Here is a 27324-nt window from a genome sequence, read left to right as displayed (position 1 = left end):
CAGTTTTGTAGCCTCCAGCTCACAGATTTCTGTCTTAGCTCAGGGAGGATGGGGCTCCAGACCAAACCAATTTATGCAGCAGCCAAATGGCTCGCTCACAACTTTAATCCCAGTAGCTCACAAAGTTGAATTTTTGCTTCCAAGACTCCACAGCTTAGAGGGAACATTGATCTGCAGTACATCACTTAACTGTTTACCATGCGGCCAGTTCTTTACAGCGCCAATACCTCTGTCTTCAAGCTGGAAAGCATTTAGAGCGCCAGACGGTTTAATTGACGGGAGCATATCCAGCAGGGATTTGTGGAGTCAGCCAGAAATAAATTTACTTAAGGTCAGCAGAAAAACTACAGCAGACAGGGTGATGGGTAGCCTGACCCTCTAAGTAGAGTGTTAAAGAGAAGTATTAATCAGACTTGGCATGTCCTGAAGGATATAGCTGTTTGGGAGGAGAAAATACTAGTTGCTTCCTTACAAAACAATAAAGAATATTAAGGAACGCCTGGCCCACAGCAATATGCTCTCAGATATACAGTAAGGATAGCAAGCCTTACAAACAAAGATGCCATGGGAATGTTCCTTGGGAATGATGTATTGCAAACAAGCTGTTAGAAAAATGTGTGTGTTTGGTAGTTGAATGGGTGACGGGTCATTTCGTAGAAAAAGAGGTGCAGGAGCTCATTAGCACAACTCATTAGCGTAACTTATTTGCATATGCCACACCCCCTGACATCACCGGAAGTGTGTCAGAAGGCAACACCCACCACTCAGGCTCCACTGGACTGTTTTGGATCACTAGCTATTGGAGGGGGGGGGTAACATGCAGATCTGTGCTTCTGGCTCTGACTGAGGGCCACTGGGAGCAGGGGGTGGGGCTTGTTGCATGTGCCCGCCCCCTGGGCTCTTTACTGCCGGAGCTTTGCTCCCGTGCACTCCAGCAGGAAATGACCCCTGGGTGACAAAGAGGTTTCCTCAGGAGTGTCAAAGCGTGCCCCAAAGCCGACCTAATTCATGTAACTTATTTTGAACTGAGGGCCAGTAGGGAAGCCATCTTGGTTCCACCCGCTCTTCTTCTCTCCTGTGAACTGAGACACACCCCTCGTCTCCATCGGGAATAGAAACCATGTCGGTTCACATTGCTGGGTTTCTGGTTTTCAGAAGGTAACCTATTTTGGATACGGGATTAAGTTTTTTAAATGTTACGATTCATTCAAAATGGTTTTTTATAATTGCCTCTGATAAAGACTTGCATTGTACTTGAGCAGCCAGATTTCGAGACCAGTAGCTCCGTAGAGACCGACAAGGGTTCCGGACTACAAAAGCGACCCCGAAATTCTCGTCCGTCTCTGAGGCACCACTGGCCTTGAATCTGGCTGTTCTTCCGCAGGCAAACATGGCTGCCCTCTGAAAGTATTATCCTTGAGATGGAAAAGAAGAGATTGGATTTACACCCCTTCCATCGATACCCAAAGGAGTCTCAGAGCGCCTTACAAACTCCTTTACCTTCCCCTCCCCACAACAGACACCCTGTGAGGCGGGTGGGACTGAGAGAACTCTTGACAGAAACTGCTCTTTTTCAAGAACAGCTCTGACAGAAGTGCGGTTTGCCCAAGGTCACACCAGCATGTGCAAGTGGAGGAGTGGGGGAATTAAACCCGGTTCTCCCAGATTAGAGTCCGCACATTTAACCACTACACCAAACTGATGTGTCACAGTGGAGTGGCGGGGGCAAAATGTGGGGGAAGGCGCCGCTGTGTGATGCATCGATGCCACTCTCCCCATGCCCCCCCCCAAAGCTCCTGCTGTCAGGGCTATTTTTGGGCAGGAACACACAGGAACGGAGTTCTGGCTGGCTCCCGAGTTGGCCACACCCAGCAGGAACCCATTAGCATAATAGGCCACACCCAACAGCAGGAACTCATTAGGATTGGCTACATTAGGGGTGTGTGGCCTAACATGCAAAGGAGTTCCTGCTACAAAAAAAGGTCCTGGGTTTTGACCACAAACAAGGTAAACAGAACAACATGCAAAAGGTGGGTGTGGCTGGATGACCACACTTCTGGTAACATGGGGGTGTGGCCTAATAGGCTAATGTGCTGTGCTGGCAGGGTGTGGCCTACTATGCTAATGAGTTCTTGCTTGGCTTTTTCTACAAAAAAAAGCCCTGCCTGCCGTGGCAACCCAGCAAGGAGGCCTCTCAGTATCTTTCCAGGTCTTGGCTGGATACTTTTGTGAGCTGACCAGTCCCACACGAATAATAAGCAATGTAGTTAAGTCAAAAAGTGTTCTGAAAGGAAGAGTCCGATGCTGCCAACGGGATGCAGTGAGCAGATCATTAATGTTCAGTTTTCCAGATGACTGAGTGAAGGTAATTAGGTTTTGGTGGAAACGGGGAGCTCAATGGCCACGCTGGAGCTGCACGCCACAGCTGCTTCCCCATTAATATGTGTTTCAGGATCGTGTCCGCAAAAGGTGTGTTGGGATACATATAAATGCTACGAGCAAGCGGCCTTGCAGTTAACTTCTACACTAAGAATGTCCGGTCTCTCTACACATTTTGCGCAGCGTGAGAGAGTGTTCTCTCTTAGCACACTTCCTGAATAACCCTTTTGTTTTTCTCCGCCCATCTAGGCAACAGTTACCAAGGTCACAGCAATTTCGATTTTCCGCACGGGAATCCCGGTGGAACGTCTATGAACGACTTCATGCACGGCCCTCAGCTGTCGCACCCTCCCGACATGCCCAGTAGCATGGCAGCCCTCGAAAAGCCCCTAAGTCACCCCATGCAAGACCCCGTAAGTTGGACTGCATCTCGGTTTTGTCTTCATTTCCCCCCCCAAACGACGTATCTTTCACTTTCTGACTGGCGGTATTGCAGCACCATTGTAGGTGAGAATATTACTCGATTACAAACTAGTTTATAACATCACCAACAATGGATTTAGGAAGAAATGGTTTTTAACACCCTGCATTTGGATAGGATTGCTCCTGCTTCTGCCAAGTTATCAGACCAGTGCAAGGTGAAGAATAGTCACGCGGAGGCTGGGCAGAACCGCGAAAAGTGGTTTGCATGCCATTACTATTAGCAAAATAGAATAAAATTGACAAAAACATTGGTCAACAGGTATCAATTCTCCTGTCTTACAGTTTTCCGCACGGGAATCCCGGTGGAACTTCTATGAACGACTTCATGCACGGCCCTCAGCTGTCGCACCCTCCCGACATGCCCAGTAGCATGGCAGCCCTCGAAAAGCCCCTCAGTCACCCCATGCAAGACCCCGTAAGTTAAACTGCATCTCAGTCTTGTCTTCATCCCCCCCCCCCCAAACGACGTATCTTTCATTTTCTGACTGGCGGTATTGCAGCACCATTGTAGGTGAGAATATTACTCGATTACAAACTAGTTTATAACATCACCAACAATGGATTTAGGAAGAAATGGTTTTTAACACCCTGCATTTGGATAGGATTGCTCCTGCTTCTGCCAAGTTATCAGACCAGTGCAAGGTGGAGAATAGTCACGCGAAGGCCGGGCAGAACCATGAAAAGTGGTTTGCATGCCATTACTATTAGCAAAATAGAATAAAAATTGACAAAAACATTGGTCAATAGGTATCAATTCTCCTATCTTACAAACATTAACTTGCATTGGTTACAAAATAACAAAACACTGTTCCTTCACACACCATTTAAAACAATGCAGCACTTGAACATATAACAAGAAGATTGTCCAAAATACGTTCACAGAGTGGTGAGTGTTATCATTAAGACCAGATTGCTCGGACAATTGAAGATGACCTGACAAGCGTTCTGGTATAGCATGTATACAAATGGTACAGTAATGGCACACAAACCCATCTACATGGTTCTGCTCTTTTGTCTTTAAGCTCTCATTCAGACCGCGGTCCCTGTGCATATCTATCATGGCACGTAGGCAGTAGCATCTGCAAAGTTCCATCCCTGGCATCTCCAGCTAAAGGGGATGTGAAAGTCCTTTCCTTGAGATCCTGGAGAGCGTCCACCAGTCTGAGTAGAGAATGCCAACCTTGATGGTTTGATTCAGCTTCAGACAGCTCCATTCGGTATATACGATGTGTCCGCATCAGACAGCAAGTCTAATATGAAGAACACAAGAGAAGCCAATGTTGGATCAAGCCAATGGCCCATCCAGTCCAACACTCTGTCACACAGTGGCCAAAAATACCAGGTGCCCTCAGGAGGTCCAGCAGTGGGGCCAGGACACTAGAAGCCCTCCCACTGTTGACCCCCCAAGCACCAAGAAGACAGAGCATCACTTGGCCCAGACCGAGAGTTCCTATCTATACCTTGTGGTATAGCTGCTGATGGACCTCTGCTCCATATAAGAACATAAGAGAAGCCCATGTTGGATCAGGCCAATGGCCCATCCAGTCCAACACTCTGTGTCACACAGTGGCCAGAAATACCAGGTGCCATCAGGAGGTCCAGCAGTGGGGCCAGGACACTAGGAGCCCTCCCACTGTTGCCCCCCCCAAGCACCAAGAAGACAGCGCATCCCTTGCCCCAGACCGAGAGTTCCTATCTATACCTTGTGGGTAATAGCCGCTGATGGACCTCTGCTCCATATAAGAACATAAGAGAAGCCCATGTTGGATCAGGCCAATGGCCCATCCAGTCCAACACTCTGTGTCACACAGTGGCCAGAAATACCAGGTGCCCTCAGAAGGTGGTGCCTTCAGGTGGTTCACCAGTGGTGCCAGGACACTAGGAGCCCTCCCACTGTTGCCCCCCCCAAGCACCAAGAAGACAGCACATCCCTTGCCCCAGACCGAGAGTTCCTATCTATACCTTGTGGCTAATAGCCGCTGATGGACCATTGCTCCGTATAAGAACATAAGAGAACCCCATGTTGGATCAGGCCAATGGCCCATCCAGTCCAACACTCTGTGTCACACAGTGGCCACTGATGGACCTCTGCTCCGTATGTTGATCCAATTCCCCCTTGAAGCCGTCCATGCTTCCCGTGGCAGTGAATTCCCTATCATGTGGCCTGGTTTGGCCTACCATTATGGCTGGGTTTCTTCATTGGCTCTGGCTGGTTGATGTGTAAGGGTTCATCTGTGGCCTGCTTTGTCGGTGGTACACAAGTTGGGTCTCTTCACAATGTGTCTCAAGCTGTGGGCTGAGGCCTCGCTTGCGTGCTCAGGCCTTGTAGGAAAACATAAACCGCAGAAAGGTTCATCACGTCCCGGTACTGAAGTGCCGCTGCTGTCCATTTCCGATTTGCGTGCAGAAAACGCAGTGCAACAACAGTCAGAAGCCAAGACACACACTTGACGTTTGTTTGACACTGAGTTTCTCCTTGATTGGTAAAATTGGGGAAACCCCATTTGTTGAGAGATTACCACCTCCTAAGCAAAGGAGATGTATTTGTCATCTGTCATCTTGGTGCTTGGGGGGGGGTCAACAGTGGGAGGGCTTCTAATGTCCTGGCCCCACTGGTGGACCTCCTGAGGGCACCTGGTATTTCTGGCCACTGTGTGATACAGAGTGTTGGACTAGATGGGCCAGTGGCCTGATCCAACATTGGCTTCTCTTATGTTCTTATTTCCACTTTGCCGTTCAATCCCCTATACCGTTAACAAGTATCACGGCTGAGTCCGAGTCCAGTAGCAACTGAGAAACCAACAAGATGTTCAGGGGGATAGGCTTTTGAGAGTCAAAGCCACTGGTGAAGGGAGCTTTGAGTCTTGTAAGCTCACAGTCTGAAAATATTGTTGGTCTCTAGGGTTGCCAAGTCGTACCTTTGGAATAGCAGGGGGACTCCCAGACGTCCCCTGGAGTTTCCTGGTGTCCGTGCAAAGCGTGTGCACCGTGATCACGTCACCCGGAAGTGACGTAATCATGTCGGGCACGTTGGGGGTGGGGCCACAATCATTCGAGGGGAAACCATGGAGTTTTCCCTAGGATGATGGAGCATCCCCCTGCAACATGCCCAACGCGATTACGTCGCCTCTGGGTGACGTGTTCACGCCGGGTACATCATGCGCTTTGGGGGTGGGGTCCCCCTCTCAGGCGGGGGTTTCCCCACACCCCGGGGGGACTCGGCAACCCTATTGGTCTCTAAGAAGCTACTGGATTTGAAAGTAGTTGTTCGATTGCAGACCAACGTGGCTACCCACTGAAAATGTCACATGTAGTAGTGGCGATTGTTTCCTCTTCAAGGTCTCTTCTCTAGCAGAGCTTGTTCAGAGTGCGAGAGAGAGAGACTGGACAATCAGAAGCCGGAGGAAGAGGTGGGGAAGCCCTCAGAAGGTCGGAAAGGTTCATCAGGATTTTGCATAGACCGTCTGTCTGTAGTACGCGGGCTATAACGCTGTTACGCCACCTTTGCAATAAAATGTTATTTGTTAAGATTTTTCTGCTTTGCAGACGGCTGGGATCCGTATGAGTATGATCAGCACAACAAATAAAGGGGGTTGCAGTATGACATAAACCAACACAATAGAACCACTGCAAATAGTGCAAAGCAACTGAGGAGCCAGGCAACAAACCCCTCCGGGCGCCATATTTGCCCGGGGGCAGCTGTTTGCTGATCATACTCAGCACAATAGAACTACTGCAAATAGTGCAAATCATGCAAATTCTAATTAGAATTTGCATGATTTGCACTATTTGCAGTAGTTCTATTGTGCTGAGTATGATCAGCAAACAGCTGCCCCCGGGCAAATATGGCGCCCGGAGGGGTTTGTTGCCTGGCTCCTCAGTTGCTTAACCCGCTGAGGAGGACAATCGTTGGTTTTTTAAAAAATGTTCACATATTCCTATTTCATTTGCCAGTTTAACCTCGGGATACTCCTGCGCCGTTTGTTTGTTTTCACACGGCACCGAAGGGACACCGCAGGGTGGTGGTGCAAGTGACGGAAACGCTTGTGGCAAATTCGGCTCAACGGGACCTCTCCCCCCCCTCTCCCGAGGGGTTTTAAAAGTGTGTCTGTTGCCTGGTTGACGAACTCCATTGATCGAAAAGCCCGCAAACCGGCTCCCCTGCATACTTTTATCTCTGGTGGCCGATGACCATCCATGTGGGCGCTTTTTGCAGTTTCACTTCACGATGGCTTGTTGAGTCGTTCACAGCAAAGCGTTTTGATTTGTATTGCCTCCCGCCGCCACACGCCGGCTCTTTTCCTCATTCTTCCTTTCCTGCTTCTTTTCCTCCTCCGCAGATCCCTCATCCTGGCAGCACCGACCAGTCCCATAGTTCCATGCAGCAAGGTTTGCACGTACCTCATCCCAGCAGCCAGTCAGGGCAGCCATTACATCACAGCGGTCCGCCTACCCAGCAGAGCCGGCAGCCGCCACCGGCCGCTTCTAGCAACCATCCCCACAATGACCTGGCCTTTAACCCCTCCTCCGCCTTAGAGGGCCAGGCCGGTGGGCAGGGCGCGTCCGACATGCCGGAGCCTTCGCTGGATGTAAGTTGGGGTCATTCGGTCCGTCGTATGCCCTTTCTGAAAGAGGTGGGAGAGGGGTCTTCTCCGGCAGCTCCCTCGTGATTCGGGGCATGGCTGGCATCGAAATCACTGGAGCCGACAAGAAAGAACTCTGCCTCACCCAGGAAAGACTCTCTGTCGGAAGGAGCACTATGTTGGATCGAGGGTGTCTTAAGGGAGGACATGGGAGGGGGTTCCAGGCCGGAGAGGGGGGGCGCTTTGAGCATTTTTCACTCAGTCGTTACTTATCAATATCAGTAGGGCTCTTTTTGTAGAAAAAGCCCAGCAGGAACTCATTAGCATAATAGGTCACACCCAACAGCAGGAGCTCATTAGCATATTATGCCACACCCCTGACAGCACAGCTCATTGGCACATTAGGCCGCAGCCCCATGTTACCAGAAGTGTGCTCATCCAGCCACACCCACCTTTCCCTTCTTATTCTGTTTACCTTGTTTGTGGTCAAAACCCAGGACTTTTTTTACAGCAGGAACTCCTTTGCATGTTAGGCCACACACCCCTAACGTAGCCAATCCTAATGAGTTTCTGCTGCTGGGTGTGGCCTGTTATGCTAATGAGTTCCTGCTGGCCAACTTGGGAGCCAGCCGGAACTCCGTTCCTGTGTGTTCCTGCCCAAAAATAGCCCTGTCGGTAGAGCAATCCCGAGTTTTTTGCCTGGCGCTTTACAAAGGAACATGTTTTGTTTGTTTGTTTGTTTTTTAAGGGAAAGAATCTCCATTCTAGTTTGGGAGCACCGGGGGAGACAGAGGAAGTGGGGGAAAGAGAAGAAATATTTGATTATTTATTTCCACGTTGTCTTTCCACCTGATCAGCCTTATGACTTCTGTAGGCCCTAGACATTTTTGCCTTCGTGGGCCCCTCCCACCATCACAAAATCAATATTAAAAATCATTTGTGACATAACTTTAAAGACTTCAACGTTTCATTTGCCCCTGTTTTAGGCAAAATGCCCTGGATCTTCATGGGCCCTAAAATTTTATATATTTTTTCTGATGTGAGACAAAAAATAAAACAGTTTCTGTGACCCTAAAAGTTCTTTTTTCCCCTCTCTCTTCTAATTTTAAAAGGAATTAAAACATTTTCATGGGGCCCTAAAAGTATTGTGGGCCCTCGGCACTGTGTTTACGGTGCCTAATGGATAGGGAAGCCCTGCCGATCGGGGTCCCCAAGGTAGGGTTGCCAAAACCCCGGGTTTGCCAGGGGTCCCCCGTTTGGGGGGGGGTTCTACCCATCTGGCCGGCGGGGGAAGCCCCGCCCCCAACACCCACAGCCACCCCTCTCTCTCCCTTTAAGTGTGTGGAACCCGTGTTTCCTCCCAAGCCCGATCTCCGCAAGCTTGCAGGGAAATGCCAGCTTCGTGCTCTTAAAAGGGAAACGTGGCTGCTCTTAAAGGGGAAACGCCAGCTCCTGCATTTAAAAGGGAAACACCGGCTCCTTTAAGTGCAGGGAACTGCCGTTTCTGGAGATCTGGCACACAGGCGGGGGGGGACGTCCTTAACGTGACGTCATCACAGCGGGGATGCCCCGCCCTGCCCCCTCCAGGAACGCCCCCAAAGTCCCCCGCTAGGGGTGGAAGATGGACTTGGCAACCCTACCCCAAGGGGATGCACCTTAAAAAAGTTAAAACGTTTGAACAGTTCAAAACGACATTTAACATTATAAAATAATTAATTACAAACAGAAATGAACAATACAAGAATCAGGGTGGAGGGCCAGTAACGGTTACTGAAGGCATGCCAATCCAACAAAAATGTCTTTACCCGCTGGTGGAAGACACTGATAAAGTGAGACTAACAAATCTTCCTGGAGACCACTGTTCCCTCTAAGCTGAGTTAGTGTGAGCTAGCTCACAGTTTTTCAGCCTCCAGCTCACACATTTTTGCCTTCGCTCGGGAAGGATGGCTCCAGAGCAAAGTAATATATGCAGTAGCCAAATCGCTCGCTCACAACTTTAATGCCAGTAGCTCACAAAGTAGAATTTTTGCTCACAAGACTCCACAGCTTAGAGGGAGCATTGGTGGAGACAGTTCCAAAGCCACCTGCCTGGCCTCGGATGGTGAAGACAGCCAAAGCAGGTCCTCTGAGGCTGACGGGACTGAAAAGGTCCTTCAGGGACGTTGGTCCCAGGCCACACGGGCCTTGACAGGTCACCGCCCGCACCTCGAATGGGGCCTGGAAGCAACCTGGAAACCCGTGCAGGTAGAACAAGACTGGGGTGATACAGTCAGTATGACCAGGGCTTTTTTGGTAGAAAAAGCTCAGCAGGAACTCATTAGCATAATAGACCACGCCCCTGACAGCGCAGGGGAGCCCAGGCAAGCTGGCCCTTGGACAGGCCGGGAGAGGCATTTAAACGCCTCCCCGATCCTTCCAGTGCCCCCCCGGCCCGCTCACCTCAGAGTCGCTGGGGGGGTGTCACTCTCCAGGCCTTCCCTCTGTAGCCAATCACGCAGAGGTTTTGGCTGTAGTGGGCGTGGCCAGCTCTGAAGCCAGCCAGAACTCCGTTCCTGCCCCAAAATAGCCCTGAGTATGACCCATTCCATGAGCGCAAGGGAGACTGAAGAGGGATGGGAACAGACAAGGACAATGAGGGATGATTTATTAATATGTGTGTATACGCACGTGCACACATGTGAATAAGCACGCACTCACACCCATTATTTCGCAAGTGTCATCATTCAAAGTACAGTGGGTGAGAGGGAGCCCAGAGAGAGGATTTCAGCTGCCGTAAGGGGGCGGTTGTTTCCATCAGTTCCTCCCCTCCTGATCCCCCTTCACGCTGTTCCGGGGGTATCTCATCCCCAAGAGCAGTCTTTCTGGGAGCAGCTTCTTTTGTTGCAGAGGTGAGAAAGTTGCTCTCTGCTGCTGCAAGGCCATCTATCAGCTGGGGTTTTTTGGCAGCATCCCAGCCGGTGCGATTTGTAAGAACATTGTTAATAGAAAAGTCACCATTTTCGACTTCCGAGCTAAGCCATGAAGACTGGCTCGTGCCTGAGTAGGAGGGTCACATGCTACTCCTTGCTGTCCATGAGCCCCGATCCATTCCCTGCTTGCTGTTCATTCCCTCTTTGTCAGTAGCCCCGTACAGACATCCTGTGTGCATGGTTCAGTTAAGGTCGCCAAGTGAGAACTGAGCCGCAGCGGGAAACTCCCGGCTTGCGGCTGGAATGCGCACCGCATCCACGTCACCCGGAAATGACGTGGACACGCTGGGGGTGGGGCCACAACCATCCGAGGGAAAACCATAGAGTTTTCCCTCGGATGGCCAGGGTCCCGCCCCCAGCGTGCCCGGTGTGGTCGCATCACTTCCGGGTGACGTGCATGTCGGGGTAGAGTTCCCCCCGAGGCCCGATCCGGCAGTGGGGAATGGGCCTCTGGGGCGGGGAAACCGGGGGGACTTGGCAAGCCTAGGTTCAGTCACTGTGCAGGGAGAGAGAAGGGGCAAGAGCACGCTGGCCTGCCCCCCGGCCTCACCAAGTGGCCTTTACAGGGTAACCTAGGCTCACAATAGCCCTGTTGCCCACCACCCCTCGGAGCAGTGGCAGGGCAAAAAATCTTTAAGAATACCGTGAGTCTCTGTTCTGGGCGAATGTCGTAATGTGACCCCCAGGAGCTTCCCCGCATTCTCATTTCCCTCGCTTGTGTGTTCCTGGTGCTTTGGGGTTTCCTTCCTGTTCGGCATGTGCTTTGGCTCCCTCTAGTGGCCGATGTGATATTACACCAGTTCATGTCCGGGTTTAAACTGTAGGTTTTTGCGCCAGATGTAAGGCAAAGCAACGGGAACACACAAGCGAGGGAAATGAGAATGCGGGAAAGCCCCAGTGACAAAAATGCATGCATTTGGTCTCCTTGCGAGCAGAGGTCATTTCAGGGGGGATCGTGGGGGATCGCAGTTTCCCGGGGTGAGGTACGGGGGGCGGAGCACATGACGAAGCCCCGCCCCCTGCTTCCGGCCGCCCCGCTTCCGGACCTCATTCAGCCAGGAGGAGGCAGGAGAAGAGGGAGAGTAAGTTGCTTCCTCCCTGCCTCTCCCCACCCCTGCCTGCCTGGGGCCAGGGAGGGCCTTCGCAGGGCTTCCTTGCACTCCCGGCGGCCTTGCAGGTCCACCGCCGGGCCCCTCATGGGGCTCGACAGTGGAGCTGCAAGGCCAGCGGCGGCCGGGAACGTTGGGAGTAGGGTGTGTGGCCTTATGACACACTTCCGGTGATGTCAGGGGGTGTGGCATATGCTAATGAGTTATGCTAATGAGTTCCCTAGCTCTTTTTCTATGAAACGACCCCTGCTTGCGAGTAAGCCATTCCTGCCATCATTACCTGCGGCGGGGTGGGAAGAAGCAAAGTCATGGGAGACTTCACACACACACCCATCCCTAAAAATCTCCATAATGTGAGCAATGAGAGTCACTGAGGGAACGCCAGACCAAAACAGAAAAGTCGCTGGGGAGGAAATTCTATGATCTTGGTGCCACGACTGAGAAGGCCCTTTCTTAGGTTGCTGCCCACCTAGCCTCCGTTGGTGGGAGTGCCCAGAGCAGGGCTTCCAAAGATGACCATACCGGTCAGGTAGGTTCGAGATCAGCAGAAGTTACTACCATTTCATGCAGCTCCGCCACATACAAAGTTCCTTGGTCATAATAAATTAGCATAACAGGGAGCACAATGCAGACCTTTCCTCTACTTGTAGTCAGGTTGCCACCCTCCAGGTGGGACCTGGACATCTGGAATGACAACTAATTTCCAGCTGACAGACATCAGTTCCCCTGGAGAAAATGGCTGCTTTAGAGGGTGGACCCTGTGGATGGAAAAGATTGAAGGTCAAAGAAGACGGGGATGGCAAAGGATGAGATGGTTAGACAGTGTCATAGATGCAATTAACATGAAATTGAACAAACTTCAGAGGATGGCGGAAGACAGGAAGGCCTGGTGGGATCTGGTCCATGGGGTAGCGAAGAGTCGGACTCGACTGTGCGACTGAACAACAACAAAAATATCCCTCTACCCAAACCTTGCGTCCCAGCCTCCAGTTCTAACTCCTAGGACTTCTTTTAGGGATGGACGGACCACTGTTCCCTCTAAGCTGAGTTAGTGTGAGCTAGCTCACAGTTTCTTTAGCCTCCGGCTCACACATTTTTATCTCAGCTCAGGAAGGGATGGCTCCAGAACAAACTAATTTATGCAGCAGCCAAATCGCTCGCTCACAACTTTACTGCCAGTGGCTCACAGAACAGAATTTTTGCTCACAAGACTCCACAGCTTAGAGGGAGCATTGGCGACTGACCCTTCCCCTCACCAAGAGAGTTCCCAGTGGGCCCCGACCCTGGAGTGTCAGTGATCATCAAGAGCAGGGCTCTTTTTGCAGAAAAAGCCCAGCAGGAACTCATTAGCATAATAGACCACACCCCTGACAGCACAGCACATTAGCATATTAGACCACATCCATATGCCTTCCCTTGGCTTACCCGGGCAAGCCAGCCTTTGGACAGGCCGGGGAAGGCACGGGAGGCATTTAAATGCCTCCCGTGCCTTCCCCGGCCTGTCCAAAGGCTGGCTTGCCCGGGTAAGCCAAGGGAAGGCATATGGATGTGGTCTAATATGCTAATGTGCTGTGCTGTCAGGGGTGTGGTCTATTATGCTAATGAGTTCCTGCTGGGCGTGGCCAACTCTGAAGCTAGCTGGAACTCCGTCCCTGTGTGTTCCTGTCCCAAAAACAGCCCTGATCAAGAGCAAGTTGAGCAAAATAACCCCCGCAATGGCTGACCAGAGCCACAGGGCTGGGCTTCGCTCTCTCTGGGGCTTTTTAAATGGTCGGCCGAGTCGGCCTGAAGCGGTAGAACAAATTTAGAGTCCAGTGGGAGCACCTTTAAGACTAACAAAAGCTTTGTTCAAGGGATGGGCTTCCGTGGGCAAGGCACACGTCTTTAAATACACTGGAATGGAAGGTAGAGTTCAAACTTATAGACAGAGGCTGAACGGCCAATTAACATGTATACTCAACAAGAAGGATTGTACATCCTCTGCATTTTAGTGCATTTCTTTTTCAGAATAGTATATTAGAATACTGAATGTAATGCAAGGGATGTTGGGACGTTTGGCTGACACAACACTGCACCCACCTCAAAGAAGAAGAAAAATGCTGTTAAGTGACCTCCATGCCTGAGAGGAGATGAACGGAGCGTCTCAGTTTACTTCCCACCCTTAGAGAAGATCCCTTTACACATTTATCCCCTATTTTGACATATTTATTGCTCAAGTGTCCTTCCCCCCCATAATTAAATCAAAGCAACTGTTGACCTTCTAACCTTAGCTTGCTATTTAGCTTTGCATCTCTTAAAATGATTGTGTAAGTTTATAGTTCGAGAGAGAGAGAGAGCTAGGATTGTTCAAGTTGCTAATGTAAAACATAGACTTGGTCCATAGGGTGAGAAAATTAATCTATATGCAAGAGGTGGTCTAAGAGATATGATGTTGTTACCACCAGGGCTATTTTTGGGCAGGAACGCACAGGAACGGAGTTCCGGCTGGCTTCCAAGTTGGCCACGCCCAGCAGGAACTCATTAGCATAATAGGCCACACCCAACAGCAGGAACTCATTAGGATTGGCTACATTAGGGGTGTGTGGCCTAACATGCAAAGGAGTCCCTGCTACAAAAAAAGGCCCTGGGTTTTGACAACAAACAAGGTAAACAGAATAACTAGCAAAAGGTGGGTGTGGCTGGATGAGCACACTTCTGGTAACATGGGGGTGTGGCCTAATGTGCTAATGAGCTGTGCTGTCGGGGGTGTGGCCCAATATGCTAATGAGTTCCTGCTTTTGGGTGTGGCCTATTATGCTAATGAGTTTCTGCTGGGCTTTTTCTACAAAAAGAGCCCTGGTTACTACCACTCTCATGTATGTGTGTTTGTTTATATGTTTGTTAAAAACTAATAAAATTATGCACACAAAAAAATAAAACGTTTTCATCATGCCACATGTTCATTTGCTGTCTATAAGTTTGAGCTCTTACCTTCCATTCCAATGTATTTGGAAAAGTGTGCTTTGCCCACGAAAGGTCATCCCTTGAATGGACCTTTGTTGGTCTTAAAGGTGCCTGACTGGACTCTGAATTAGTTCTGCCTATATGACCAGTGTTTTTGCCGGTACGTTTTTACTATTTTCAGATTCCCTCTGTCTTTATTCCACAGCTGCTTCCAGAACTTACGAACCCGGACGAGCTGCTTTCGTACCTGGATCCCCCTGACTTACCGAGCAATAGCAACGATGACCTTCTCTCTCTCTTTGAGAACAACTGAAGCCTTCTGTGTCCTGTCCCCCGACACCTGTCACTCGTTTGACACGTCTGTAGCTTCACAGTGAGGATTCCCACAACACCCTTTCTCCCCCCACCCACCCCCACTCGCAGCTGGAGGAGACGACGGACACACGTGTTCTTCATCTCAGAACTCTCTTGCTCGTGGCAAGCTTCACAAATTGTGGGGTAGAAAGAAAGAGGATGAGAAGGCGGAGGGCCTCCAAACGCGGCCACTCCACATCACGGACTGTTTGCGCAGCTACGGAAAACCTCACTGGTTAGGTCTCGAGAGAGATAAGAGAATGAGCTTTGGGAGACGGCGTAGCATGAAGTCTCCCGGTAGAAGTCAGTCTCACCAAGAGAAGAAACGGCAACAGAACTATTCTAAGCAACCGGTTTCAGAATTCCCTTCCAACTGTGTTCTTCCATGCGTTTCGTTGGGTTTCTTTTTCCTTTACGGTGTGGTGTCCGTTCCAATGTGTTCGCTCTCCCTCCCCCTGTCTGTACATTTGGGTCAGACGGAATAAGGACAGGATTTATTGGGTGATGCCTTCAGACCAGCCAAACAAACTCAAACCACAAAACACATACCAAAAAAGCACAAAAAAACCCTTTATAAAGATGTCACAACTAAGATAAAAACACAAAACACATCAAAGGGGAGGCGTGTATTCCTCAGATGGTCATTTCTGTGTGATGGAAAAGTCCCGCGAATCCCTGGGCTGCGGCAACGGTGGTTCTTTCTAATCTGTAGCAATTTTTTTAAAATCTTGCAGGCCAGGTAGCCTCTTTGCTCCAACACAGAGACCTGGAGACTTGGGGTTTTTTTTCTTCTTCTTCTGTATGTCTCTTTCCCCTTTTTCTTTCTTACGGGGTTTGGTTTCAAAGAACCAACCTGTTTGCCATCATGTTACATGGGAGGGAGGGGTTTGACTCAGATTCCCATATGAAACTATGAAACGTTGGATGTCACTGAGAGCTTTTCTTAATCTGTGCACTAAGGCAGTCTTAGCCGGGGGGGAGGGGGGAAGCTAGGAAAGTATGAAAGGAGCTCAGCCAGATGGCGAAATAACTGCTCCCAGGTTGGCTTGAAAGAGGCATTTGCAGTGGGAGGAAGCGCCTGGTATCTGACGAAGGGGACCTTGACTCTTGACACCTTCTACCCCACGCGTCTCGTTGTTGGTCCCTAAGGTGCTACTGAACTCAACTCTAGCTGCCCTACACCTCCCCAGAGTTGTTTTCTTTCTGTTTCTCAGATTGTGACATGGAATTCGGCCTTTTCGGGGTGTTTTTCCCCCCCAGGTTTGTTGTATTTTTTAGCTGCCAGGACTGTTTTATATATATTATTTTTCCAAGGACAATGGGGACCGGAAGTGTAAGTCCCTTTGGTACCACAGTAACACAGCCTCTCCCGCCACAGTGCTTCCGTGGTCTTTGTGCTTCTCATGTGGTCTCCCCCCCCCCGCTGCATGAGTTTCCTGTTTCTCCCAGGCCCGTTTCTGCGCTCTTGGTCATTCTCTCGTATAAATGATGTATAGTATCTGTATGTCAAGACGGTGCATGTGTGCCAACTCCGCCCTGGCGGGCCGACATTTCATCTTCTGCCCACCGTGTGCAAATCTTGTTTTCTCTGTGAATAAAAAAAGAAAAAAAAGAAAAGTCCTTGATGGATTCCTTTCCCGTCCAGAAATCAGATCAACTATATCCCATGTTTGGTTTCCAGCAGTCGGCTTTCCATTTCGTGCCTGATGGAACTCATGCTTGTCGGTTTCTGTGTGTAAGCTCCGCCCACCTTGCCCCCCCCGTGAATGGCGTGACCCGTGCATTCCATTCCCGACTCGCTCTCGTCACCAAAGTCATGCTTGTAAATTCTTTGCGTATTTTGTTTCTAGCATCTACCGCCACAGCTGTATATGCATCTTGTTATATATATATACTAGTTCACAGCACTTTGCTGTAGATATTACAAGAAATGGCAGTTTTAGTTCCTCTATTTTCCAGTAGGGAGTGCTGAATTTGTAAAACATTTTATGTAGAGATGTTTTGACACTTACTTTTCTCCCCGTTCCCCCTTTTATTGAGGTTTTGTTTTTGTTTGTTTCACAAGAAGCGCTGTTCATTATGCAAAAATCAATTATTTTAAGAAACTGCTATTGTAAATACCTTTTGTGAATATTTTAGTATCGTCTTTGATAATAATATTCAACATTTTCCTGATCTGGTTCTACTTGTGTTTTAAAATGCATAGTCTTTGTGGGGGGAGTGTAGGTCCTCTTCTGTTTGTTTGTTTTTTTAAGGGTTCTTGGATTGATGGAGTCGTTTCTTTTTTTCCTTTTGACAAATTACACCCCCCCCCCCATTTCTTAATCCAGTTTAATGGATCTGGCCAATGTCCTGAACTGCCCGGAAAAGAAATTGTCACAATCAAGGATATCACCTTGAGATTCTTTTCTTCTGAGATTCTTTTCTTTAGTCAGACAACAAAAAGGTAACTTTTAGTCCAGTGTATGATTTTTGTGTCTTGTACACATTACAAAGGATCTTGGTTACTGAACACCCAAGGAACGATGGGGTGTCACAGTGGTGGTGGGTTTTCCAGGGGACACTGAAGTCTAGAGCTTCCTCTTATTTCAAGTGCATTCTGGGGGGCCCTGTAGCAGCTTCCTCCTGCTGCTTCTGTCATATAAGCATTGGATCCGTTTGTGTGGGCAACTACAGGTCAGTAGCCATTGGCTTTAAGCCGAGTGGCAACCAGCTAACCTGATCACAGCCATCAGGGTCTCAAAAGCCAACCGTTTTCACAGCCTGCCTCTCCAAAATCAGGCAAGTTAACATGCGTCTGGCAATTTGTCCAGGCCTATTTTAAGCCATATACCGTATCTTGCCTGTTCAGATTTTAGCACCCATTTCATAAAGCTGCTCCTCTGCTATCGGGCAAGCATCTAGGCTCGTGACGATTTTTTTCCTTTTAATTTGAACTGAAACAAAACCATTTCGAAACGGGCGTGTTGAGGTTGGGTGTTCTGCTGGTGGCAATGTGAATGCGCCATGTGCAAGAGGAGGAAGAAAAAGAGATACCCCCATTTAGTATGCTTGGTCTAAGCCCAGGGTAGCTGGATCTCATCAGATCTCAGAAGCTAAGCAGGGTCGGCCTTGGTTAGTACTTGGATGGGAGACCCCCAAGCAAGTCTAGAGTCTGGACACAGAGGCAGGCAATGGCAGACCACCTTTGAACATCTCTTGCCTTGAAAACCTTACGGGGTCGCCACAAGCCGCCTGTCCCTTGACAGTACTTTCTGCTACCACCATTGTTAGAGGAAGAAGAGATTGGATTTATACCCCGCCCTTCACTCGGGGTCTCAGAGCAGTTTACAATCTCCTTTCCCTTCCCCTCCCCACAACAGACACCCTGGGAGGAAGGTGGGGCTGAGAGAGCTCTGACAGAAACAGCTCTTTTTCAAGAACAGCTGTGCCAGAGTTATGGCTTGCCCAAGGTCATCCAGCCAGGTGCAAGTGGAGGAGTGGGGGAATCAAACCCGGCTCTCCCAGATTAGAGTCCACGCACTTATCCACTACACCAAACTGGCTGTTTGGCTTGCAGCGGTATGCATGGTTCTTCCATCAACATGACAACCGGTTGAGCTCTGCGGCAGAAAGGGTCATTGAGCCCTGATCTACCACAACCCCAGCCAGAGACTCCAACCACTACACCATACTGCCTCGCTCTCCATAACATCCCATCGTTGAAAGTTTCCCCACACACACACAGTAACCAAGTTCAATGCCCATTTTAAAAACTGTAGACTGTATGTGTAAAAGAATTAGATCTGTAGCAAGGGGGCATGATGCTGACCAGATATAAGGGCTATCTTAGCTGGGTTAACGTCACATAAGAGCAGTTGCCAGGGTCCGGCTGTGCATTTCCTCCATGTTGTATCAAAGGGTATATTTATCTAAGGGAGAACCATAAGAAATTAGCCCAGAATGCGCTATTCCCATCAGCAGTTACTCACCATCAGGTCATTAAACCCCAAGATCTGTTTCAGAGAATCTGACACCGTTCATTTGTAATCTGCTCACTGCCAATCCCTTAGAATGAAGTGAAACCCTATGGGACAATATGGAGTTCTATTGTGTTTGAGTGACAGAATTCTATTCCCAAAGCATTTTATTGTTGTCGTTATTCCTTTGTTTTGGAGGCGTTTTGGTTTGGCCTTTTTTATTGTTTCCCTATAGATGCCCACCTGGAAAAGAACCCTCAGAGATTTATAATTCTACTGCCAAGACATAATATTACTATTATTATTATTATTATGGGATAATGAAAACACATTAATGTCTGCAGTGGAGGCTCCAGGGACATCTGTACATATGTAAATGGCAAATAGAGACATGTTAACAGAAATGCATTCATTTTCCTTGGAATGTGCATTTGTTTTTATTTTGCAGAGACAAAAAAATGAAGCTTGAAGATCCATCTTATGTGGGAAATGAATCCTGTTTGTTAGCGTTTGTGAAGTCTCCACGTTTGTTTCACTTCTTGTAATATACTCTGGAAATCCTTTGTGGAAACAATTTTTTCCCTTGCATTTTTTGTTTGTTTTTGTTTTACCTTCATGTAATAATTAGCTTAATGTGTACTAGTCTTATCACCTGTGTATTTTTAGGGTGCTACAAAAAATAATGAAGAAAATAAGGGGATTAAATAAAAAAAAGATTGTAACCAAATTCATACTTTGTACAATTTTTTGATATTGTGATCAGAGGAGAATTTTAAAAAAAAGTACAATCTGAAGTTACCATGCAAAAATGGCCATTGTTCTTGTTTGTACATTGTATGTACAGTACAATGCAATCATTTCATACTTTAAAACTGGTCAGAAAAAAAATAATTGTGATTTTTAGTCTTGCAAAACTGTATGTAGTTAGATGATGTGACAACCTAATATTTATCTAATAAATATGTATTCAAATGAAACCTGTATATTAGGTGTTCATGTGGTTATTTTGTATTTAAAAAAATAAATCAGATTGACTATTGCTAGACATTTATATACTTCCTTGTAACACTGAAAGTACTCTCATTTTTGCTCATGTTATTATTTTTTTCCTAAATAAATTTGGAAAACTTATGGATGGTCTAATGGACAGCTCTTTTGTAAATCTGAATTTTCTACTTACTGCAAAAAAAAGAGGGGGGGAAATCTTGGGGTTTTGGTATGATGAATTTATTCTTCGAACCTGGTGGAGAGGATCTAACAGGAAGTTAGATAACATAAATCTCTGGATATGACCATTCTCTGTCCTGCACTTATGCATTAAGGAAAGGAGGTACCATTTTTCTAACAGCTGCCAAAGTGGTTTACTCTGCAACCTTCTGATCCTGTTGACTTCAATGGATTTAGAAGGATGTAACTCTGCTCAGAATTGCACTGCTGTTCTAGTTCAAGAACCTTTGGGATGATAAAGCGGCGGCTATCATTGAACTGTAGTAACTCCCAACCCAATGGATCTTAGGGGTTCAAAACATTAAAAAGTTCCATCATCATCTATATATCTAATAGCCAAGCCGCCCCTGTGCATGCGGATACCTAAATCCGCGCATCGGGGGCACCTGGGGGGGAGGGAAATTTTCGTGCACACTTGGAGCAGTCCCCAGGTGTGCACAAAAATCTTAAAAGTTAAAAAAAATATCGGGGGATACTTAAATCCCCCCAAAAGTGACAAAGCGTCCCCTATGCATGCGCAGGGAACGCTCTGCAGCCGGCCTCGCCACCGCCTCGGAGCCGGGCGGGGGGGAAGCGGTGAGGCCCGGCAACCACAAGCTGCATGGACTTCGCTTTGCAGCCGGGGGGGAGGGGAAGCGGCGAGGCCCAGCGGCTATAAGCCGTGCGGGTCTCGCTTTGCAGCCGGGGGGAAAGCGGCGAGAAGCCAGGGGAACGGCGGTGGAGGGACCATTAAAGGTTAAGAAAACCCCAAAATCATAAGTAAGCCCTGTAAAATGTGCATTTATTATTAGAATGTTTATGGCCTGTCTTTCCATGTATAGTGGCTGCTGGTCTAGGAACACTGCCCTCTATGGAAGTTGGGTGGGAAGTTGCTTAGCAGAGGAGGACCTTTTGGGGCTTCTGCTGTGAGGGGAACTATTTTCCAGGCTGAAAAGAAAGGGAGACTTTTCCAGACCTTTCCAGGGTTTTATAGGTTGGAGCCGGAGGCTTATTTCTCACCCCCATCCCATTCAGTCTCTTTTATTTTTCCTCCGTTTTGTTGAAGCTTCTGGTTCTTTACTCCCTGTTTTATTTGAATTTAAATGAAAGCTATTTGTTTTACTTTAGTTCAGGTTATTGAAAAGGGGACCTCCACAAGAGTGTGACGGCTTGCTTGGCCTTTTCAAGTCTAAAAGGGTTACACGTAGAAAGAGTCCCCTTTTTAAAGAGAAGTATGCCACAAAGATCTCTTTTTAAAAAAAATAATTTGTATGTATGTATTTAGGAGCTGCGGTGGCTCAAGTGGTTAAGACGCTGAACTGCAGGCTGTGGAAGGTCAGTAGTTCAGCAGTTCGAGACCCGAGTGTGCCGCATGACGGAGTGAGCTCCCGTCTCTAGTTCTAGCTCCTCCCAGCCTAGCAGTTCGAAAGCAAGAAATTGCAAGTAGATAAATAGGTACCGTTTCGGTGGGAAGGTAACAGTGTTCCGTGAGCCTTGGTGTTTAGTCATGCTGGCCACATGACCATGGAAATGTCTTCGGACAGTGCTGGCTCTTCAGCTTGGAAACGGAGATGAGCACCACAACCCTAGAGTCAGATTCGACTGGCTTTTGAGCAAGGGAAACCTTTACCTTTACTACGTATGTATTTAAAGGCATTGATATTAGACTTGTTCATTGCCTCCGCAGTGTTCATTTGTTTTTGACGATTGGCACACCGTGTTTTCCCCTCGTTTTGTGTGGAGGTTGGCAGCCAATGGCTGAGGATTCCAAGCCTTGGATGCAGGGCGGGGAGAGACTTAAAAAAAAACCCATAAAAGATAGGAAGAAGAGATGGTAAAGCTGGAGGGGGGAAGAGACAAAAGAAAGGAAAAACTGACTATGGGGAAAGAGGACCAAAACGTGATGGGAGACGGGGCCCGAGGCTGCCGGGAACCCGCTTGGTTTTATTTATTATTATTTAAACTCCTTCCCCCCCCCCTCAGCTCAAATTTGCTTCCCTTCTCTTTCTCCGATCCCTGCTTCAGAGTCTCAGGCCTGCCAGTTCCAAGCCACCAGGGCCCCGTTTCCAGCCCACCCCCAGGACTCACGCCCCTTTTTCTTTTTCCTCTCTCTCCAAAGCTGTTGGCCTCGCTTGCATTACCTGTTGGAGTGCTGGGTGCCAGATCCAGAAGTCTGCCACTATGCAGAGCCTCAGTAGTACCACTCTCAAGGCACATCCCCATCAACTGCCTGGAGAGACGATTTCCTTCTGTCTCTGTACTCATTTGTCTCCCCAGCTCCTGTGAAGACCACCTCCCTCTTCTGCTCGCAGGGACCGTTTGGTTGCCCCGAATCTCCATTATGATGTCACCAGCCCAAAGTATTCCGCTCAGCGCCTAGCAACACGATCGGCCCCTTCTACTGAACACCACTGATGATTTAGATTGTGCTTTAATGGTTTTGTTCTGATTTTATTCTCTTCCTTGATTGGCTATGACTAATTTATTATATGTTTTAAACTCTGGTGTACACCTAGGCTTGCCAAGTCCCCCCGGGGGGCGGGAAACTCCACCCCCCGGGGAACTCCACCCCGACATGCACATCACCAGGAAGTGACGCGACCACGCTGGGCACGCTGGGGGCAGGGCCACGGTCATCCGAGGGAAAACTCTATGGATCCAGGATCGACCTGGGAGTCCCCCGCTTCAGGACGAGGTACGACTTGGCAACCCTATGTACACCACCCTGAGCCCTTCGGGGGAGGGCACTTTAGAAATCAAAAAAAGAATAACAACAACGATAGTAATAATGTAGTTACCATTCTTTAACCTCATTATAACATAGGCCCCGGTCACACGGGCCAGATAATGCCGGGGGGCGTGGCTTTTTGCGCCGGCGCACTTTGACCCGCTGAAACGCAATCAGATGCGACGGCGGGGAATCAGGGTTTTGTTTCGTCGGCGCGCATTTCCGACATCAGACGCGACGGTGGGGAATCGGGGTTTTGTTTTGTCCACATGCATTTCCGGCATGCTTCAATGCAGCGAGGGGAGCGCACTGGAGTGATCAGACGGAGGAAGTCCATCTGCAGCCTGTCGCTAGCGTTAAATAGTGCACTTTCTCCAACCTTTTAACTCCGGAACTTCGGCCAGACGTGACGGGTTGGCAACGGGTGCGCGACGCTTGCCAGATGTGCCCGTAAAACCCGACCGGCATCTGTGAGTATCCCGCGGCAACTTCTGCGTGTGATCGGGGCCATAGTTACCTTTCTTTAAGCTCATCCTGGATGTGCCAAGAGAAATTACCCATGACATGTGTTAAAGAAAATATGTCAACTCAGAAGAAGCAATAATTTGTAAATTTACCATTCCTCAGCAGTTTTAGTTCAGGTAATGACAAATTCAGGGGAAATGTTTGATCAACAGTCTGAAGGAAGGCATTTTAAAAAAAATGAACAGAGACTAACAGAGCTACATTGTGGGAAATATTTTATCTTAATAAAGGATTCTAGTGTCTAAAGCTGTGTAGATACTATTATGTAGCATACAATAGCTTTTCTGTTCACCCTCTGTATACCACTACTTCTGTTTTCTGGAAGTACAAGCTTTACTAGATCTAGAGCAGAAAAATGTTTTTATCTACCAAAACTGGGCTTTCCTAGATAAAGAACATACAAAGGAATCACAACTTTGAGCTATAGCAAAGGAAATCAACTATATGAAAAGTTAATTTTTAATCCTATGTACATGCATGTATCATTCTGTTTCCCTTAAACCTATATTGGCTTAAACTATAATGTTTTATTTATATAAAACAAAGTATTACTATTTATGGACCAAAAACTATATAACACGTCTTTTTTTGTGTTATTATTTTATTTATTTTCGATAATAAACACAAAAACAGACATACAAAAAACATAAAAATGGGGGTACATTATAGATGAATTGTACTTCTAGTGCCTTTTCGACACAAGTTTCAACTTAGGACCTTAAAAATTATTAATCTTTTTTTCTTTGCAAACATTGCATAAGGATATAAATGCTGTTCTAGTCTATAGCCTCTTCTATATACTTGTCTTGTTAGAGTTATAATTCTCATACCATATGTAAAATCTTGCCCATGTATTTTCAAAAGTATTTTCTGTGTGGTCTTTCAATAATAAAGTGAGTTTATCCATTTCCGCTGCTTCAAGTGCTTTGTTAATAAATTCTTCTTTGCTCGGCATTTCCTGGTTCCTCCAATATTTTTTTTAATTTTATTATTAGATTTATAGCCCGCCCTCCCCGCAGACAGAATTCTGGCAGATGTAGTTAAATACAATATAAGGTAGGAATCATCTCTTTTACAATTTTCTGGTGAAATATTCAAAAGAAATATTTCAGTGGTAAAGGGTAGATGGCATTTCAACATATATTGTAATACTTCATGAATCCACGCCCAATATTTCTTTGCTCTCTCACATAACCACATCATGTGATTAAAAAGATCCCATTTTATTTTGACATTTCCAACATTTATCTGAACATTTTGGATCGAATTTGGCTAGTTTCTCTGTAGTTATATACCATCTATAAAACATCTTATAAATATTTTCCTTATAAGAAATTGCTTTCGTAACCTTAATATTTTCCCCCATATTTGAGACCATTGGTCTAACACAATATTATGGCCCAAATTTTGGGCCCAGTGTATCATAACATTTTTAACATTCATCATGCATTTTACAATCCAACAACAGAACATACATTTTCCTTATACAATTCTGTTCAACCAACAACATCTTATCAATTTCTAACCAATTTTCATAAAATCCTATCGCTTTATCTTTAGTGTATCTTGATTCAATCTGAGCTTTTTGCCACCAATTGAGCTCCGAAGGTAATTTCAAGTTTAGAGTCCAATAAATCATAATACCTTTAACTGGTTCCTCTTGATATGTCTTCGGGTTTGTGAATGCTTCTAAGGGAGCCACAAGTTTAGAAATTTTGGAATCAAACTGTTTTCTAGTTGGCTCCCAGACTTTCATCAAAGAAGCCCTCAACCAGTGTTGTTTAAAATATTTGTGGGAGTCTGTTTTGCCATACCATAAAAAGGCATGCCATTCTAGTAATATATCATGTCCTTCTAATTTGAGTAGCCTTTGGTTATCCAATGTAATCCAGTCTTTAATCCAGGCCAGTGCTGCTGCTTTATAATAAAGGGCCCAATCTGGAAGGACAAAGCCAGCCCTCTCTTTTGAATCCTGTAAAATGTTAAGCTTTATTCTTGGTCTCTTTCCTTGCCAAATAAAATGAGTCATCATTTTGTCCATTTCTTTGAAATAGTTTTGATTTTGAATAACTGGGATTGTTTGAAATAAAAACATCAATCTTGGTAGAATATTCATTTTACTGGTGGCTATTCTACCCATGAAGGAAATTTGAAGGTTTTTCCAATTGTCTAGATCTTTTTTTGTTTTCAGTAATTCCACATAGTTGTTTTCCACCAAAAAACTGCATTTATTCATTAAATTTATTCCAAGATATTTGGTTTTCTTTTGAATTTTAAATCCTGTTATTTCCTGCAAAAGTAGTGCTTGAGTCCTTATCAAATTTTATTAAATTTTAGACCAGCCACTGTTCCATATTCCTGTAACCATAATAACAGAACCTTTGTTGAGTCTAGAGGATTTTCCAAACTAAAGGCTAAATCATCAGCAAAAGCTAACAATTTAAATTCTTCTCCTCTTATTTTAAGACCTCTATTTTGTTCCTCTGCTCTGATTACATCATTTATAACTTCAAGAACAAAAAATAAATAATAAAGGTGACAGTGGGCACCCTTGTCGTGTCCCTTTTTGAATTTCAATATTTTGTGTTAAGTCTCCATTAGCATGTTGTTTAGTATAAATTGCTTCAATCATTTTGGGAAACTCTCCTCCAGCCTGCAAATGCATTTAATGGATCATGAATTTCCAATTAACATTGTCAAAGGCCTTTTCAGCATCTAAAAAAATTAGTTCCATTTGTTTTTCTGGGTGGGCTTCATAATATTCTAAGACATCCAAAACTAACGTTATTTCTAAGTTGTCTTCTAGGAAGAAAACCAGCTTGATCTTATGTATAGTTTGTGCTAGAACGTTTTTCATTCTTGTTGCTAAAATGGAGGCGTATAATCTTCCACGAGGTCTCTGTGCTTCACACCCATGGGATACAGTGCACCTGCACTGGATCAATTGGTATTGTAGCAAACTCTTAATGGATTTTCACACACAGACCTCAGGCATGTGCAGGAACCCCACCACGCATGCCCAGGGGGGTGGGATGCAGACATCCTGCCAGTTTCTTTCTTTCCGCTGCGCAGGAAGCACCTTCCTTTCGTCGGTCAGATTGGTAGCTATTTTTCCTCAGAGGATCTTCAGATTTCTCTTCAGTTTTTCTCTTATTTTTCCACTTTTACCTTTGCTTATTTGTTGTTTTCTAAAACGAAAAAAAGACTTCGTTTAGTTTGAGGGGGAAGTTTTTCATTTTATCTCAGTTTGGCCTTCCATCTTGTTCGTTTTATGGAGAAAAGGTGCGGCTTTTTCAAGCTTTGTAAGGGGTGCGGCAGTAAGCTCGCTCTGCCTGATGGCCACACTCTTTGTATTTTTTGTCTTGGTGAGACGCAACAACCAGAGTCCCGTTGACACTGCCAAGTTTTCCAATCAAACTAGGAAGAATCGAGCGGCGCGTCTCCGGGTGGCATTACTGGAATCAGCGCTAAATCCCGCTTCCGTCATGGATCCAGAAGTACCGTTAAGACCATTGACGGCTCCGGTATCGAAGTCCTCATCCGACATCGTCCAGTCAACATCGAAGCGTCCGGCACTGACGGCGCAGTCTTTGGCGTCCACTCCCATGATAAAGGAGAAATCGAGTAAAGAGCACAAGTCTGCCAAAAAGGGTTCCTCTAAGGCCCTAAAGGCAGCGAAGTCTGAAAACGTTGTGGGTCCTGCACCGGGTAATGCCCCTAAGATGCCCCCCCACTCCAATGACAGTATCGGCATAGGAGGCTCCAGTCGCTCCACCGATACTGACCATCCAGCTAATGGACTCTCCAATACACCAGCTAGACCATGACACGCTGGTCGATATGCGTCCTTTCTCCGACATTGATAATGTCGAGATCCTCAGTCGTTCCCTGGGCACAGATCGCTCTCCCTCTGCTCAGTCATCGACACCAACAGTCTCAGAGTTCCATGCTGATATCAACCCAGGTCGGCATCAACAGATCCCTCCAAGTACTCAACATCATTCTCCCCGTCTATTTGCCAAGGATTGACCCTTCGATATTGATGAACAGGCTAAAAGGGGCTGCTCACGGAGACGAGATGCTACA

General features: G+C 47.0%; 1 protein-coding gene across 2 annotated transcripts in view; it reads left to right on the top strand.

Moving 5' to 3' along the window:
* The window catches only part of ZMIZ1 (zinc finger, MIZ-type containing 1), a 121186-nt gene extending 104342 nt beyond the window's left edge, over positions 1 to 16844 (top strand). For both annotated transcript variants that reach the window (XM_015424521.1, XM_015424520.1), the window contains exons 16-18: positions 2629 to 2792; positions 7203 to 7451; positions 14672 to 16844. In XM_015424521.1, the coding sequence (XP_015280007.1) occupies positions 2629 to 2792; positions 7203 to 7451; positions 14672 to 14779 (521 nt within the window). In that variant the 3' untranslated portion in view covers positions 14780 to 16844. The remainder of the gene's footprint in view (positions 1 to 2628; positions 2793 to 7202; positions 7452 to 14671) is intronic.
* The last annotated feature ends 10480 nt before the right edge of the window (positions 16845 to 27324 follow it).

Source organism: Gekko japonicus, unplaced genomic scaffold (assembly GCF_001447785.1).
Source record: "Gekko japonicus isolate JY-2015 unplaced genomic scaffold, Gekko_japonicus_V1.1 scaffold142, whole genome shotgun sequence".
NCBI lineage: Eukaryota > Metazoa > Chordata > Lepidosauria > Squamata > Gekkonidae > Gekko > Gekko japonicus.
Note: the sequence above shows the minus strand (reverse complement) of the source record. Positions and strands in the feature narration are given on the sequence as shown.